This window comes from Apaloderma vittatum, unplaced genomic scaffold, assembly GCF_000703405.1.
Source record: "Apaloderma vittatum isolate BGI_N311 unplaced genomic scaffold, ASM70340v1 scaffold21691, whole genome shotgun sequence".
Taxonomy (NCBI): Eukaryota; Metazoa; Chordata; class Aves; order Trogoniformes; family Trogonidae; genus Apaloderma; species Apaloderma vittatum.
The window spans coordinates 1-17,428 of NW_009701041.1; the positions used below are offsets into that span (position 1 = coordinate 1).

At 38.6% G+C, this 17,428-nt stretch overlaps 1 protein-coding gene across 4 annotated transcripts in view; it reads right to left on the reverse strand.

Annotated features, from left to right (window-relative positions):
- Positions 1-449: 449 nt before the first annotated feature.
- RNF111 (ring finger protein 111) overlaps positions 450-17,428 on the reverse strand; it is a 36,823-nt gene continuing 19,844 nt past the window's right edge. The window contains exons 6-15 of one of the 4 annotated variants that reach the window (XM_009879007.1): positions 17,157-17,412; positions 16,050-16,411; positions 15,367-15,380; positions 15,174-15,182; positions 13,184-13,309; positions 12,292-12,418; positions 5,933-6,025; positions 4,903-4,998; positions 3,906-4,009; positions 3,264-3,381 (exon numbers count right to left, since the gene is read on the reverse strand). In XM_009879007.1, coding sequence (XP_009877309.1) covers positions 3,264-3,381; positions 3,906-4,009; positions 4,903-4,998; positions 5,933-6,025; positions 12,292-12,418; positions 13,184-13,309; positions 15,174-15,182; positions 15,367-15,380; positions 16,050-16,411; positions 17,157-17,412 — 1,305 coding nt within the window. Of the gene's footprint in view, positions 3,382-3,905; positions 4,034-4,902; positions 4,999-5,932; positions 6,026-12,291; positions 12,419-13,183; positions 13,310-15,173; positions 15,183-15,366; positions 15,381-16,049; positions 16,412-17,156; positions 17,413-17,428 lie in introns of all 4 variants that reach the window. The other 3 variants (XM_009879009.1, XM_009879008.1, XM_009879010.1) reach the window with 3 other exon arrangements.

The following is a 17,428-nucleotide window of genomic DNA, read 5'->3' on the forward strand; positions in this document are numbered from 1 at the left end:
GAAGAGCGCGTGCGTGCTGCGCCCTGTGGGAACTGGTGTGAAGGGGCGCGTGTCCCGCCCGAGGGGAGGGGAGGCGCGTGCGCCGCTGGGAACGAGCCCGTCGCGGTTCAGAGAACTACTGTGGAGACTGAGGAGCTGCACGCGCTCCACGCGTTGCCTGCCCGGACTGAAAGTTTCTGAACAGCTGCGGTGCGCCCGCCCCAGCGGGGCGTTCTGCGTTTATTCACACGGGCTCGAGATAATCGATTTCTACCCTTCACCAGGGCAGCGCTCCCGAATTCCCAAGTTCTGCTTATTGCCGTATTTACCTGTGTCTGTGACCCCTCTCCGAGAAAGCTCTTTCTGGGAAAATCCCTGTAAGAACACAGGAATGCAAAAGGAGTTTCACAAGGCAAAACTGCAAAAGGAAAGAGAAAACCAAAACAACTTGCATAAGAGGCAGATTTAAGGATACCAGTCTAACAGTTTATTTATTGCATACAAAAGGATTTCTTTTGACAATGGAATTTTATACGAAAAGTAATTTGATGCATACTGTTGAGATTCTTATCTTCAAAGTCAAAGATGCTGCAGAAAACTTAAGGCAATGCATCTAAGCATATAAAGCACAGTAAGTGGTGGAAAATTTCAAAATAAAAAGCCTATTCTTTTTCCTTCCTTTAAATTATGGTCAAGTCACAACCTTCTGGAATAGAAGTAGGCTGCAGCCTTCTTAGCCCCTGCAATAGCATGTCAGATCAGAACACTGTGATTCCTGGCAAATAACCGAAGTGTTCAACATCACATTACAATGTCAGGCATACATTTAAAAGCAAGACAATATCAGTAGCAGTTAAAAAACAAGTCAATTCATGGACCACTAAAATACCTCTAGTACCAGGCACCCAAATCAGGTGCGTCAAAGATTTTCTATTAAAAAAAAATAAAAATCCCCCAAACCTGTGCTTCTTTGTCCTATAAGAAAGCCAAAATGGATTCTATCACATATCCAGGGGCTCAGTTATTTCAGAGCCCAGTTTGTCCCATGTCTCTCTAGTACCTTCTCGGAAGCTTTTAAAGTGAGTATAATCAGACTTCAACCATCAGTGGTCAACTAACTTCCCTCCTCTCCAACAGTCACTGCAGAACAGAAAGTATCTGTTCCATCCTTCCAGTGACTTTTATTAATTTTTACCAACACAGCTTCAACTTCATACTCACTTTCAGTTTCCTACAGCCATAACGTTCAAGAAGCTTTATCATAAAACCATGTCAGGTTTTGAAGCGGTCAAATCCTATGTTGCCTTTCCCTCGTATTGCCCATTGTGCAAGCACAAAGTGGTTTTAAGTTCAGTTTAGCAATGCTATTAAGCTTGAAAATGACCATTTATCACACATGCTAGAATAAGATTTCTGTCCGCTTAAAGCCTTGGTGCCAGAGGTGTTAAGTTTGCTGCCAGCAATAGAGACTGCACTGGCAAATGCTACTCCTAACAGAGCAAAACAAAATATAAAATAGAAGCAGCTTTAACCAGACAAAAACAGGCATCAAATTAGATAAGGTAGTATTTATAAATGGACCACTTTTTTAGTGTAAACATAACAGTTCATCTTCTAGCTTTACTGTAAACCATTTCACAATCTGATTATGAAAGACAAAGACAAGAGAAACTGAAGGTATTTATTATTCAATCCACTTACAAAGCAGGTGGCTTAATGCAAGCTTATTGACATGTTCATATATGATCCCCGAGGAACATCTTTTCCAAAGCGACAGTAATACTGTCTCAATGTTTTCGCACATTTGCATTTTGCAATGTTGAGCACATTTAAATAAACTATAATCTATTATATGTGAAAGAATGTTGATGAGCAACTTGAATTCTGATGTGGATTAAAACCTCCTCCAAATGGAAAATGTTAGTACATTATAACTTAATTCTATATACTATATTATGCAGCAAATCTTAACTATAGAAAATATTTCAATCAGTGATGGACTGTTTGTAATTTATAAAGAGGGAATCTATGATAAAGGCAAAAACTAGGTAAACACAGAATTTGTGTTTAAGTTTCTACAGAAATTTACAGGCTTTCAATTTACTAATGAAAAATAAACCAAGAGACAAGTGGATTTAGCTAACTATTAACTTCAAAACTAATAAAAATTCCAAGACAAGCCTGGAATTCTTAGAAGTTCTATGAACGTACGTATATCTGCCACAAAAAAACACCCCCAAACCACCAAAAAACAACACCCCTGCAGCCCTAAGTTCTTAATTGAATGGTTTTATATTTAAAGAAAACAACCAAACCAAACACCAACTAAAAAACCCCCTCCATGTGCGCAGATACTTCAACTTAAGTTAGCAGAAGATCAAACAGATGCTAAGTTCTTTTTCCATTTCCTAATAATTCTTTCAGTCTGCAAGTATCTACAATCCAGCTAACCAAAAATCAACATTTAGTGTTCACTAGAGCTGTTTCACAGCAGCAAATATTTAAGTTAGGGATTCAAATTTCTAGACATAGGAAGAAAATGATAAATACAATCTGAACAGCAGTCTAAATGTTTAATATTGACATTCAAATATATCTGCATTGTGCTGAAATTTTATAAACGAACACAAAAATCTGATCAGACAAAAACTCTGGTGATGAGTATGCTATATGTATCAGTCAAACTGAATAGAGTTCATATTCTGTTCCCAGTATTAAGGATGTTATTTGACTCAGAACTGATATTGTAAATATACAGCAGCCATTTTTCCTAGTTAAGGAATGTCTCAATACATAATATTATCCTTTTCTAGATGATCTTTATACATTTAAACTAAAAACATATGATCGATTAAATTAAGGAATCCGAGGTTAGTAATGACTGAAATCATACTTTCAAAGTTTGATACTATGTAGAACAAACCAAAAAAAGAGACCACACACTTCTACTTACTAAAGCAGCTAATCTTGCCTGCAAGTTTGGGGTCACAAAGCCCATAATATGTGCAAACAAATGCAATACAAGGAACCATGCAAAAATACAGTAATGAATTAAAAGAAAAAATGTAAAACCTAAAAAACCAAGTTTTATAAATACACTGAAACTCAACTGTCTTCTACATAAACTGTAGGTCTAGCATTAGTTGTACCATATAGCAGAGCCAGCACTCTAGGTTCGATGCTTCCAAATCTGCGCAGGTTAAGTCATGCCATCTTTGGTTGACTGCAGTACCAGGAAGGGCGAGAGGGAGCAAGAGGGAGGACAAAAGTTCTGGAAAGCGGTGTCAACTTTCACTAGGCAGTTGAGCCTCAATGTCCACTCTGCAAATGGGGCACTTCTTGTTAGTAATCAACCACTGGTCTACACATACTTGGTGGAAAAGGTGCATACAGGGAAGGCGCCTGTCAGCAGAACAGAAGAACATTCGTGTTAATCAAGCATTTCCGTATCAACATATCCACTGGAAAAAACAGTAACGTGCCTTTTGCTGTTGAGGTGTGTCTATTCTTTCCACACGTGCATGTTTTTCCTCCAAATTTCACTAGCCTTTCCAGCTGAACCTGCATCTTGTCCAGTTTCAAGGAGAAACAGATCTGGGCAATGAAGTCGAGCATCAGCTAGCTTCTGCATGGGTTCAAACCTGTTACAGCTCCAATAGCATTACTCGAGAAAAACTAAAATTGGCAGTTCAGGTTAATTCAGGGTATCAGCTTGGGCTCAAGTTGTAGGACATGCAAGTCAACTTATGGAAGACCATAAGAATATAACCTACCTTCTACCTAAAGACAACACAGACCGAGCAATGTGTATTTTCAGTTGCAATCTGGTTTACTTATTGGCTCAATAATAGATAGTCTTTAATTGTACCTGTTAACCTAGGGAGTATTGCAGAGTAGTGTACCATATTCAAGTATGGTCTATTTACCTGACATCTTCACCTTCCTCCAATATAGACAAACAGATGGTGCACTTTTCCTCTGTGTCTTCTTCTGTTCCTTCATCTCCATCTTGTTTGCAGTGCAGTTTCCTCTGTGAGAACCAATCAGTTGTTACCTTATTAGTAGAGATGACATTATTGGCAAACTGAATAAAATCTGTTTTAAATGCATATTCAACACATACTTCTTTGAAAACATTTAATAATATTTATTAACATCTATTTGAATCAAAACACATCAAGAACTAGCACTTGGAACAAAATCACAGGACAAATTTAACTACTGTTAATTACAAAACTCTACTGGACTATGAATATATTAATTTCGTATTGTTGCAACCAGTCCTTTTACTTGTTTATGTATAAATATCTTCATTGCCTTCATGAAGAGGCAAGAAAAAATAATCCTTTCAAACCTACTACACTAAGTCACTATTTATCAAGTCTGAAAGAACATTACGTAAACGTGGATGGGATTCTATGTCATGGCATAATAAACTTCAACTGAGAGACAATTCAAGCTTCCAAAATTCTGTACTAGATTCAAAACCCCCTAGTATCCCAGTCTTCCTAATGTGATCAGAGTAAAGGTTAATATGATGCACACTATGCATGAAAAAATTATTGCAAAAACAAAGTCTTACTTTATTTAATGAGTTATCACTGAAGTCTGTTGACGATTCAGCTATCACCAACAGTTATGTCATGGCTCACAAGGCTATTCATAAGGGCCTGACAAGTTATTTAATCACATCAAACCGCTTTTGTTTATCACATTACAGTAGCTCTTTATCTAGGGACCAAGGTTTTAATTTTCTTTGTGAAAGAACTGGCATTTTAAGCTTTGCTTACAATCATTGAAATGGCAAGATACAGAAAACATGCAGTCTTTGAAGCTGATATTTCTGCAGATTAAAGCTAAACAAATGTTACTACATTTTCAAAGGAAATATTACAGACAGGCCACAATTTGAGAAATCCTCACCTTTTTGTATTTATGTGGATACGTGCATCTTTCTATAGTTCCCTGTGTTGCTCCACGATTAACGTTGCCTAATCGTTCCTCCAAGTGAATCAGCTCCTAAAACATTATCAAGAAATAAAGTGTAAGAATTGTTATTTCAACTACCTTCAGTAGATATTAATTTCATTCTAACCCATTTGCAGCATGATAAACTCTCAATTCCCAACTGATGCAAATACAAGCAAAGCAAAAAAAGAGTATGTTGTGTCGGAAAAGTGTTGGATTTCTGTGGAAAAACCCCCATGGCATTGCCTGGTATTTTAATTTATAGGGAAACATTATTGTACTAGTAAAAAGGATCAGAAATTGTCAGCTAGGAATGCTTATCACCATGTTCACATGTACTTGTGTTCCTAACGAGAAAATGCAATTAATATGAAGTACATAAATATTAGCTTTCTAACAGTCATTATAGAAGAAAAAAAGAGTTGTTGAAGTTGAAATAGAATGACCAATTAATTTTTCTCCAGCAATGAGTTTCTTAGAACCATGAGATGTCACTGAAGATGTTTTCAGTGGACTAGGTCATTAACTCTCTGCATCTGATACTTTTTATTTTCACTTTTTTTTTTCTTCTTTTTAATTCCCTTATTTTCAATTCCTGCACTACATAACAAACAGGACAGCGCACTGCTGAGGTTGCCAAGTTTCAACCCCACTAGGAGGGTCCTGGCACAGTCATTCAGAGACACTACTACCTTTTACCAACATAGCTTGTGAATACGAGCTCCTGCTAACTGGGCTGGTGGGCAGAGCACGATGTACTGGCAGTTAATAACCACTTAAGCCTACACTTGGCCAGGGCACCTTTCACTGCCTGACTTCTCAATATGCTTTTATCTCAGTTGACAGTGAGATCATTCTAGAAATAAAGGGTATTTTCTTTATGATTCTTTTACATCTCTACATAAGAACTAGCTCTATCATACACCCTCCCCATATTCCCTCACAACACATTTTGACATATATCTAGTTTTATACTATTACAAACCTCAAAATTGCCCCTGAAAGGGCCTCTGAATGACGTTCCATCCAATCCCGATGAAATGTAACGGATGTGAGGGTAGCCCGCCATGTCTGGTACCTATTCAAACAGCAGACGTTAAGTTAAACCTATTCAGAACAGTTTCACTGTTTTACTGTTCACTTTGTAAAGTTTAAGATCCTTTTGCTTTTATTGCATATTAATTCCAACTGATGGCAAAACACAACACCACTTTGAGCTCTCTAAACGTAACCAGAAGCAAAACATCCTCTATTACAGTCTCTCCACAGCTGCATTACATATTGCTTGGTCTGACTTCCAAAGTCTCAAAATCTCAACCTACTTTATATAAACCGCCACAGATATCAACCTATATTTGTCAACAAAACACCTCAAATCTACACATGAAGTTACAGAAAAGACTTGCTGTAGATTCTCGCACATAGATTTTCGGCACTACAGAAGAAACAAGGCAAATACTCAGTCTGGAAAAAAGAGCCAATATGCTTATCTTACCCCAAACAACTGAACCTCTTCAAATACGCTTCAAATTTAGAGGCAGATAAAAACATAACACTCAGAATGTGCATCTAAAGTCACAGGCAACTCTACAAACACTCTATATTCGAGCATCCACTGACTTCCTTGCATATTAAGAGATACAAGCAGTGAACAAAATGCGAGTGTACAGTGACATACCCTACAGGCCCTTCAAGCACCAGCCTGTTTCACACAGGAGAGCAGAAAAGTAGTTGATATACCAAGGATCACCTTCACCGCTAGGCTTCTGCTTTACATTTTTACCCCCACAAGATGAGTGAATAATGTTATTGACTTCTTGTCAGAAACATACTAGCAGCAGCTTTTAATGAATGAGTAAAAAATCAAACCAAAAAAACCCACAACAAAACGATCAGCAGATTCAGTTTACTTTAATCACACAGGGTGCACTGATACACGGACTGTAAGCAGCAATTGATTTGGAAATAACATTAAGTACTATCTTGCTTTCTGTGCTATCAGCTGGTAAAGTCTCTGCTGCTCCAAATTCTTCTCAAGGCGCTCAGACTTGTTTGGCATCATTTGGAAGTTTCCACTGCCTGAGAACACATAGAATCAATTGCCTCTAACCCGATACTCAAGAGGGACTTTCACTACTTGTTTTGTCGTTTGTTGGTTGGTGGTTGTTTTTTTTTGATTCACCAGGATTTGAAAACAGTCTGATGGAAAACAATGCATCTGATCGTGCCAATACTGCATCGTGGCAGGAGCTGTGAAGTCACAGGTACACGGCTGTCACACAATAATTACACTGCCAACTGCCTTAAAGGTCATTTTATCAACTGCAGTGACATGCACCTGGACAGGTTTCCCATTTGGAACAAATTCTGCCACTAGAGACTTACCTCTTTAAGAAGGCTACTAAATTTAATTTTAAACACTACAAAACCAACCAAGATTTTCAGAGAGTACATACCACAATGAGCTACTGAACTTAAGCAACAGAAATACTATGTAGCAATACATTTTCATGCTGATAAACAGGCGTTCATATTATCCTGGTGGAGAATGGCCTAACCATCTGCAGAACCATCTGAACATGCATTATGTACAGGCTCTTTTATAAAAAATTTTGAGAGCACAGCTAACATTTCTGGCCAAGTAAAACACTGTGTTTTGAAAAAGTATCTCTCTAAGGAAAAACAATAGCTCTTTTACACCTGCAGAATAAGCAGTCTGCTAACATAGCAAGATTTTAATTACATTCGTGACTACAAGCTGGAGAAAAGACGGGCAAGAGGGAACCATCAGTAATGCCCAGCTGTCCTCATTTCATGTGGGATAGAGTTAATTTTCTTCCTAGCAGTTGGTACAGTGCTGTGTTTTGGATTTAGTGTGAGACTAACATTGATAACATGCCGATGTTTTAGTTATTTGTAAGTAGCGCTTATCCGAAGTGAAGGATTTTTCATTTTCCCATGCTCTGCCAGCAAAGAGGAGCACAAGAAGCTGGGAGGGAGCACGGCCAGGCCAGTTAAACTAGCCAGAGGGATATTCCATTCCATCACATGTCACACTCGGTATATAGGCTGGGAAAGCTGGGCCAGGAGGGGCCGATTGCTGCTTGGGCATTGGCCAACAACTGGTGAGCAATTCTGTTGTGCATCAGTTGCCTTTTCTTACAGTTTATTTCTCTTTTTGTTAAATGCCTTTTCATAACTATTATTACATTTTATATTAGTTATTAAACTGTTCTTATCTCAGCCTTAGTTACCAGTTTAGAGACTTTGCCTTTCTTGATTATGAAAAGATGGAAGGGTGGAAAAACAAGACCTACTGGTTTTAACCTTCCACCTCACCTTCCATTAAATGACAAAAAGGAACAAATAAAATTCATAAAAAATAATCCTTTCTTTAAAAGAGCAGATTTAAAATATAAACCACTGAGGTTTTTTAAGTATCCTAGTAACAAACTCCTATTCAGAGCAAGTTCCCGTTTCAAAGTTGAACTAAATTGTAATTTCTAAATTAATGTCTGTAGATTTTTAATGTATTATTTGCTATAATGCTTCACTCTTATTTTTTCCTAATCCTGTCTTTATTTTTTGAAGCCTGAAAAATGTTAGAAATAGTCTCATCTTTGCAGCTACAAAAAGTAACCAATTTTACAGCTAAACATAGCTTTCTGGTCATTGATAATATCTGGAAAACGCAAGACACAGGAGAGCCAGCAGCACAGAGAACAGGACCATTTCAGGGTGTCCTCAGGGCAAATTTAGAAACATCTTGTACGGATTTCTTTTTGAACTTTTCCCCTTCCAGATTTCACTACAAACAAGGATGTTTTTCCTTTCCTGAAGCAACGGAAGAAAGGGAATTCTGCCTGGATATGTGTTATTGCCATGAGTATGGTTTGGCTGGTCAGAATTATGCCTGGTATATAGTTCTTTGTGAAAAAGTCATATTCCTTTTAACATCAATCTCATCCTGTCCACCCAGATGTTATAACTGGTGCTGGGCACTCCGATTCAAAAAGCTTTTTGTCAAAAGTGCCAAAAGACCAGCTCCAAAGTCACTCGGAGTAAAGAGAAATCGAAGCAGCATCTAACAACAAACACCAGCACCAGGGAAGAGCAGACAAAGCCTGTCTCCTTTATCTTTCTTGTCTGATGTTTCATTAGTTACACCACACATTGGTCTTCAGCTGATTCTTCCCCAAAGTCTTGTTCAAGTTCACAGAAAGGGTATTTGTCCAGAATAGAATCTACTCTAAAAATCACTTTGACAGAAGATCTTTCCTCGGCACAAACACAGCATTAGAGCAGTAATGATGGGAATACAAACAACTCTAAGCCAGGGTTACACTTAACAAAATAACTGTGTTAAATCAAGGAGGGAAGCAGCCTAATCCTTGTCTCCACGGATATGAAGGAAGCTCTTTTTAACCGCTTTTAATCTGGGACTCCTCCTGAAACAACATTTAAACAGGGGAAAGTTTCTTCAACCAAGCTAATAGAAAAGGAGATTTTGTTTCCCTCACTCTCTATTTGGACTGTTAAAGCTGCTGAACACTTATTATCTCCCTCCAGCGTCTCTTCATCACTTTTGTCTCCCTGAGGATTAAAACCACAGTCCACATTCTAGCACTGACTAGATGAAGATTAGGTTATCTGCATCCAATTAAAGTCTGAGTACTAGCGTCGTTAAAGACCAAACAATCCAGTACGCCCTTTATGTCTGCCAGTAGTCTGAAGAGGTTTTAACACTCCAGGACAGAAAAAATGCACACTGCTACTGGGCAGCATGCTCTTTCAGAAAGTGGGTTCAACACAAATGAATTTTTTAGCTGAGCCACTGCACAAGTTACTTTAAGACTCTTCCCCTCCTCCCCAATTAAAGAATGGAGACTATCAACATTTGATGACACACGCATCAAGAATACAACTTAGGAACGTTGTAAATTGCTCTGTACTTACTGAAAGAAGAAAGCATTCCTCATACCATTAACCACCTAGCAGAGGGACTCAAATAAGTCCTGTCTCTCCTTCTCTCCCCTTAATTTCAAAAGTTAGTGAAAAAACCCAGGCGACAGCTGCAATTAATGTATTGCTCTTCAATAAAAACTACAATGGCACTTTTATTTAACATCCAGTTGAGTCTGTTAGATGAAAAACTTCGCTATTTGCTCTATGTTCAAAGATTTTGCTGACAGATCTGCTACTGTACTCTCACATACATGCAAATGAAGAAAACTGACTTTTATTATTGCCATGGAAGGGGCAGAATCATCAAAAGGCATTTTTAATGCCTTCAACACAGTGTGTATATAACTTCTAGCAGTACTCTAACCTGCCTTTATGTTCTTCCAGTGCGTGCAATATGAATACACTTCAAATTAGTCAGAGACTCAGAATACAACTTCCAAGTCCTAACACTCGATCCGATCACAGCAAGGTTCAAACCAGATCCCGAATGTTTGAGGAAGCACAGCTTGGAGCAATCTTTACACTGCAAAACATGCTTGCAGTGTAGTGTGTACAAAGAACTCAAAATATAAACATCTTCAACTCCATCCAGAGATTCATGGATTGCTGTTCTGAGGATTAGATATCCCTACACAAAACACACGCACAAGTTTCTGCTAAGAACCCTATTTCATCTGGCACTTTTATCAACTGGTAACAGCAGTTACTGAGCAGAAGGTCAAGACTCCCTAAAGTATTTTATCACACATTCAGGAAATACTTCCGAAGATATTCTGCCACAGCTTTCTTCTGTTCTATTGTTAAAAACACAATAAACACTGGGGCCCCAACTACACGCTTGTCTAACATTTTAGTTGTAGGAATACTCATAGGAAAGTTAAAATACAGTTGAAAGCTTCTCATCACATTGTAATATAAGGATCAGCTGAACTCTTGAGGTTTCTAGAAACTTCACAGCAACAGTCAAAGTAAATCCTGTAATTCCCTCAGTAGCCCCAACAGAACATGAGGTAAACCAGGCATACATTTAACTTGCTGCCCCCTAATGCAATTGCAGTTCCTGAACTATTAGGAGGGCCTGTTCGTTTTTAAGTATCTAAGAGGTAACATCAGTTGCTTTAGAGTACAACACACAGAGAACTACATGTGAGAGGCAAGCCATTCTTCATCTACTTGAAAAAACAACACCTAACTGAAGAGGAATGCAGAAAACCTTACTCTGAATAGATGATGCACAGGAGATAAGGTTATGCAGTAAGAATCTTGTCACTAGACTAAAATACCAAATTCTACAGACTGCTCTAGAAAGTTTGTGGTAAGTATGCAAGCTGTGCATCAATGAATTACCAACCCTGATGTAACAGGAAAGCACTTACGGTTTATGATCAAGTTTGTCAGTTAAACAGCCAGGAACAAGCAATGTAAGACCAGACTATGAAGAGACAGCTATCGCAGTATGGGTTGTAAATTTAGCTGTCTATTCTGGCTATTAACAGATGAGTTCTGGCTGCACAAGACTTGCAGGCTGATTTTTTAATTACGATTTTAGCATTTATTTACAGATGAGCCCACATTTTTGATTAGATTATAACTTTAAGAATAATACAAGTTAGCCACACAGATTACCACATACAAACACTAAACGTACTCCATTAAACTAAACTTGTGTCTTTATGTATTTTCATTAAATAGAATTACGAATATTTATAAAAACCTACAAATACTATTTCAAAAATAATATCCTATAAAGGTCAGTGATACTGATTTCCTTGGTTTTCTACTGTAGATTAAGAGAAGTTATGTGTAACAAGGGACTGGTTTATCCTCATCCGCCCTGTTGCTTGTCACACCTCATGCTACTAAATTACATGCTTTATCACACAGAATTAGGTTGATGAACAGCAAATATTATTTGAAAATAACCAAATCTCTAGATGGAATTCTAGTTGTGCTGTATACACACCTTAAAATTAAAGCACCAGTGCTAATCTTCAGACACTGGGTGGAAAGTTGGTACCTCTAAAAAGCCAAGATTCATTAAAGAAAAATCTGAATTTTAAAAATCAGATGCAGAGGGTCAATGCATCGCAATGCAAGTGACAATTTAATTCAGATATGTTTCATTTTACAGGAGCTGAAGTTAGAAATGTTAGTGTCCTATCGTGTTTTCTCTTACTAGACATGAGCCTGTTTTAGCTCCCTGTCTAGGAGCAACACACAGACACATTGGAGTATTTTCCTCTTGAGCTGAGCTGCTAACTTTTGCAGCAATCTATCCATGTCCAATTAAATGCAGTAGAAGCCTTAAAATAATTTTCCTGACAAACAAAACAATCACAACGGTCAATGACCACCATTTTTCATAAGCTATCTCCTTACCATTAGAGGAAGAGCTCCTATTTGCAAGTGATGAAGTCGAGGAGGTGCATGGTAGTGGGCCAAGTGGGGATGCAAGGGCCCTGGAGGGTAAGTAGCTGCAGTCACACCAGCTTCAATGCCCAGTTCCCTGTCACAGGAAGGAAAGCGGCATTACAGCACAGGGACAGCTTGACTCCCAGACACAGTTCCACTGCACTGGAAAGCATACCCACAGCACAGCTACCGTAACAGCTTTACATAACAATTTTTCTTAAACTTGGCTAAAGAATCATCTTAATCCTACCACAACTTAAAGCTGCTTGTAAATCAGCTGGGAAGATTTAGTATGACGAATCACTAGACACAAGTCCACATTTATTGTGCCCAGTAATACTACCAGTGTGGAGTCTTCTCTGTATCTCTCACTGTGGGAACAGCAGCTGTCACACATGCACCTCTTCCCTAATGGCCAAAAGTATCTTTTTAAAAAATGATAAATATATTGTGGAACTGAAATGTAACCTTCATGAGTGGGCCTGATGCAATTTTAAATAAGTTCAGACACAGAGAAGAGAGAACAAATCAGTTTGTAACTCACATTCAAACCTTTGTTTTACAAAGAACGTAAGTGTAAGAATAGTCTTCAGCAATGTGTTACTTAGCTATTCTAAAATCAATTCTTGTAATAACTACCTAGAGTCAGTAGCACATGGACAAAGCCCCCTAGAAATATATTTAAGATATTGAGTACTCAGAGCAATATTTCAAAGCCATATCAACACCTACAGATTTTAAACTACAGGTGCATGGAGCACTTCTTAAGATCACAGCCAGCATTATCAGCCCTGTGATCAGCACATTATGGTCTTTTGTCCTGAGTCCCAAAGAACTAAAATAGCATTTGATTACTAACCAGGCAGATCTCTCTGGAGCTTGTCGAGGATGGGAAGACATTGTCTGAGGCACATGAATGTGATGCCCATGACCATAATTGGGATGCATTCTGTGAGGATGTGGAGGAGGCCGCTCATGAGCACGTCTAAACAACATAAAACAGCAACAGTTAATTTCACATACTTGTTAGCATCAAGAAAGCAACATCTGTAATTGAAACATTATGGGCGGAATTACTGGAATGTGTTTAAAAAAAAAAAACAACCCTTCCCATACAGCGGTTTAATTTCAACTTTAGATATAAGTTGGAAACTAGTTATCATACAGATTTCATACTCAAAGTCAGCTTCAGCTACTGTGATCTGCCCTTCATTCGGCAGACCTGACTACAGAAGGACCCACAAAGTGTTTAATCCTAACCTCAAACTGCAGGCAGTGAAGCAAAGGCCACAGGCCAGTCAAGCTGAGATTCAGAGTCATTCGCAGCTATGCTGCAGATTATCTCTGGTAAAACTATACCAGCAAAAGTAATTTGGGAAAACTTAATACACTAATCAGGACATTTTCCTTGAAACACGTTCATATCATAGGTCAAGTCACAGAAGTGCAGGTTTTTTCTACGCCAGCTGGTATAGAAGAAAAAAAACCGAAAACCCAGCAGCCTGACTTCTGCTACTTCCCAGTTACAGAAAGAAATGGATTTGTGTTTTGCTTTCATTTGCTTTCAATGTAGAATTTTTTAGTTCAACCTAGAAACCTAGACTTTGTGAAAGCAGTATAGTTTTCAGATTCAGTACGACCGTAAACTACCTGACAAAGTAGACTAGACATGTCTAGAGAAGTAAGTTGCCTAACAGCACACTACTCTAATCACTGTAAATTGACACTTCACCAGAGAAGTCTGTCAAGCTTGTATAAATGATGTCAGAAGTATTAGTTTTCTGCAATGGTAAAGACCGACATGGGAACAGATCTATCAGCAGAACCTACTCCTAGTCTCACTTCTCTTCAGGTTATCAAGTAACTATGGGAAATTTGTCTGGAAGAACATACTTGAATAACAAAATAATAATTAAAAAAAACCCCAACAACCACACAGCAAAACAACTTCCATAGTTCCATAAAAACTGAATGCCATTTAGACCCATTTTTCCTGAAATGAGTCTTAATGTGAGGGAAATCATAGAATCATAGAATGGCCTAGGCTGGAAGGGACCTTAGAGATCATCTAGTCCAACCTCCCTGTCATGGGCAGGGACGCCACCTCTCGACTAGATCAGGCAACACATGGGTACCGAGCGGGAATCGAACCCGCGACCTCAGTGTTGCTCATTGTCAGCACTGCGCTCAAACCACTGAGCTAACCGGCCCCCTTATGTAAAAGAAACATTCATTTCTGCTAATGTAAAAATCCTAGGCTGTCTATCACACAACCACTGACAACATTTATTTTGCATGTAATTTTTATGAGGGTTAGAGGGGAAAAGTAAGACCAAGAGTGGAACAATTCCATAAGATTACAGAACTAGAGAAACCTCACGGAGCTCCCTGACACTATCTGACTCGAGGTTGGTGATTTCAGAGAAAATGTCAAGGAAGAACTTATCAACATTTGACTACAGTTTCTGCACATACAAAGAAAATTCTCTAGAGTAGGAAATGTCAATTTTCACATTTCCAATCCCCAAATTATCAGCAAATTTCCAGAACTGGTAAGATAGCTACCACTAACATTTTTCCTTAAAAAGCTATCTCCCTGTCTGACATTCACTGGATTGAACGTTCTAAAATTAATTTGGGGTATGATGGCACAATCATGGCAATACACAAGCAGTATGCCCACCTGTTAAGGTTACAGCATTTAGAGGTTACACCAGTTGCGTAGTAAATATTACAAAATAACAGATGTAGATTCAGACAGATCAAAATTTTAATGACTGAGAAAACAAGGTTGGATTTGAATTTCCTGGGAGACAGGGGAAGGGACGGGAAAGTCTGTCACATGCCACTTTGAGCAGCTACTACCATAGATAGTTTTATGAATTACCTGGAAATTGCCTCAAAAGTTGCAGTTAAAGCAAACTTTTGATAAAGCACTAGCTTCTAAATCAGTTTTAGCTACTAGTAGAATATTTACAAAGTTGGGATTAACAACTAGAGAGCCCATTCTTGCAATTCTCCAATACTTAAAAGCATTATCACCAGAATGAAAACAACTTCAGTTACTTAAGAGACTGAATACTAAGCCAGCACTGACCTGACTTCTGTTGATACTAGCGTCATGGATCTAGTTTAGCAACAACAGTAGCATCCCTTAATCAATACCATCAAAGCTACATTGGTTGCTTTCTCATACAGATAGTATTCAGTCTCTTCCTTCTCCTCTAAAGACATAAAGGCATAGTGAAGCTAGCTAAGTATCTGAGGTTAAATCTAAATTAAACCTGGTAGACAGTCTTTTCCGATTGTTCACTTTATTTTAAATCATTAGTTAGATAAAAAGAACCTTAACAGCATCAACAAGGCAAAACACACTCAAGGAACACATTTGAAAGGAACTTCTGATGTACTTTCTAGGCTGTCCAGTTTGAAAAGGAATTGCTGGCTGTTCTCTGGAGGATCAGTACTGGACAAGAGAAACAGCTTCCCTTCTCTTTCATGCCCGATCCGTGCCTTACCTGGAGACACTGTTAAGAGATGTAATGGAACAGGTTCAGCCTTAAGGCTCAGGCGACTGTGACAGTAAGTAAAGACATTTCTTACCATGGTTTAACACTAACAGTTCCTAACCATGCAATTAACAGTTTGAGATTCACATGCAACATTTTACAAACCTGAGGGAAATGAATTATATGTTTAGATATTGTTCTGAGTACATTTGTGACATACGTTGGGTGTTGCATCATTCTTCTTCTCTGGACCTCCATCCTCTGGATCACTTCATGAGGATGTAGCCTCTGTGCTGGAGGTGCTGTTGCAGGGATGTGATGGGATATAGGCTGGTGCGTTGCAGGAAGATGCTGTGGTATTGGAGCAGCTGCATTGGCTAAAGGATGAGTTGGTGGTGGAGGTGGAGGTGGAACAGGATGAGAAGATGCATGAGAGGAGATTGAAGGATGAAAGGGATGCACTGGATGAGGGATAACATAATCTACTTGAGGTGGAGGTTGTGGCTGAGGAGGAGGATTTCCATGAGAGTGGGGACATGCAGAAGCTTGATGGTGAAGAGGTCTGGTCAAAGAAGCATCTGCAATGAAAACATCAGCTGTTTTTAATTGGGTCAGTAGCAAGTTTCGTCTTACATTTGTTTTCAGAAAGTATCTTCACACAGGTGCTTCAATATTATTACACCAGTGTAAACAGTGGCAATCTGGGAATATGTGTTTATGCAATTTTTAAATAGTGATTCCAGCAATATATCCTACAGGCAACACACACTTTGTGCAGCCAGAAGTATTCCACTTCTCGAGACTGGTAAAAAGGAAAAAAACCCAAACAGAACTATTTGTAAAGCGTGCTGAAAAAGGTATATACAGTGATTAATTTTACTTCAAGTTTGCTGTTTAATTTTTAAAAAATTCAACACCCGCTCCACAAGTTCACTATTCTAAAGAGACAATAAAATCCAAAAAAAGAAATCACAAATGGGTAGACTCTCTGAGCTTACTCAAGCAGAACTCATTGCAGGGACAGACCAAGGAAAAAGAAATAAAAGGACACTGCCAAAATACTCTGAAGGTATATTTCATCTGCTTTGTAAGTACAGTTTTTGAAGTCTGAAATGTTACTAAGGTGACTCAAAAGAAAGTATTTTAATTTCACCTTGATCCTGTTCACATCCTCCACTCAATACATTTCTTAAAGTGTGTTTTGCCAGGTCAGTTTTAAGATCAAAACAAGCAGCTACTAAGTTTTCATATGTCATGCGAGAAGTTCTTTTCTTGTTTGTTTGGCTTTCCCTCCCCAGATACCCAATACTTATCAGTACTTACAAGGAGAATGCATGTAATGCCGACAGGAAGAGAGCGATGCCTGAGGAGGAGGCTGGGGCTGCGGCTGCGCGACCATACTTGATCCATACCCATCTATTGTTATGGACTGGCTTGGGCCAGCGCCAGCCTGATGCCCGTAAATTGCAGTTCGAGATGAAGAACCAGGACAGCAGGGGTCGAAAGCAGACGTTCCATGAAAAGCACCACTTCCATGACTTCTTATGCCACTGCTGCTTAAGTCTACTGGCAATGCCTGCTGCATAAACAAACCA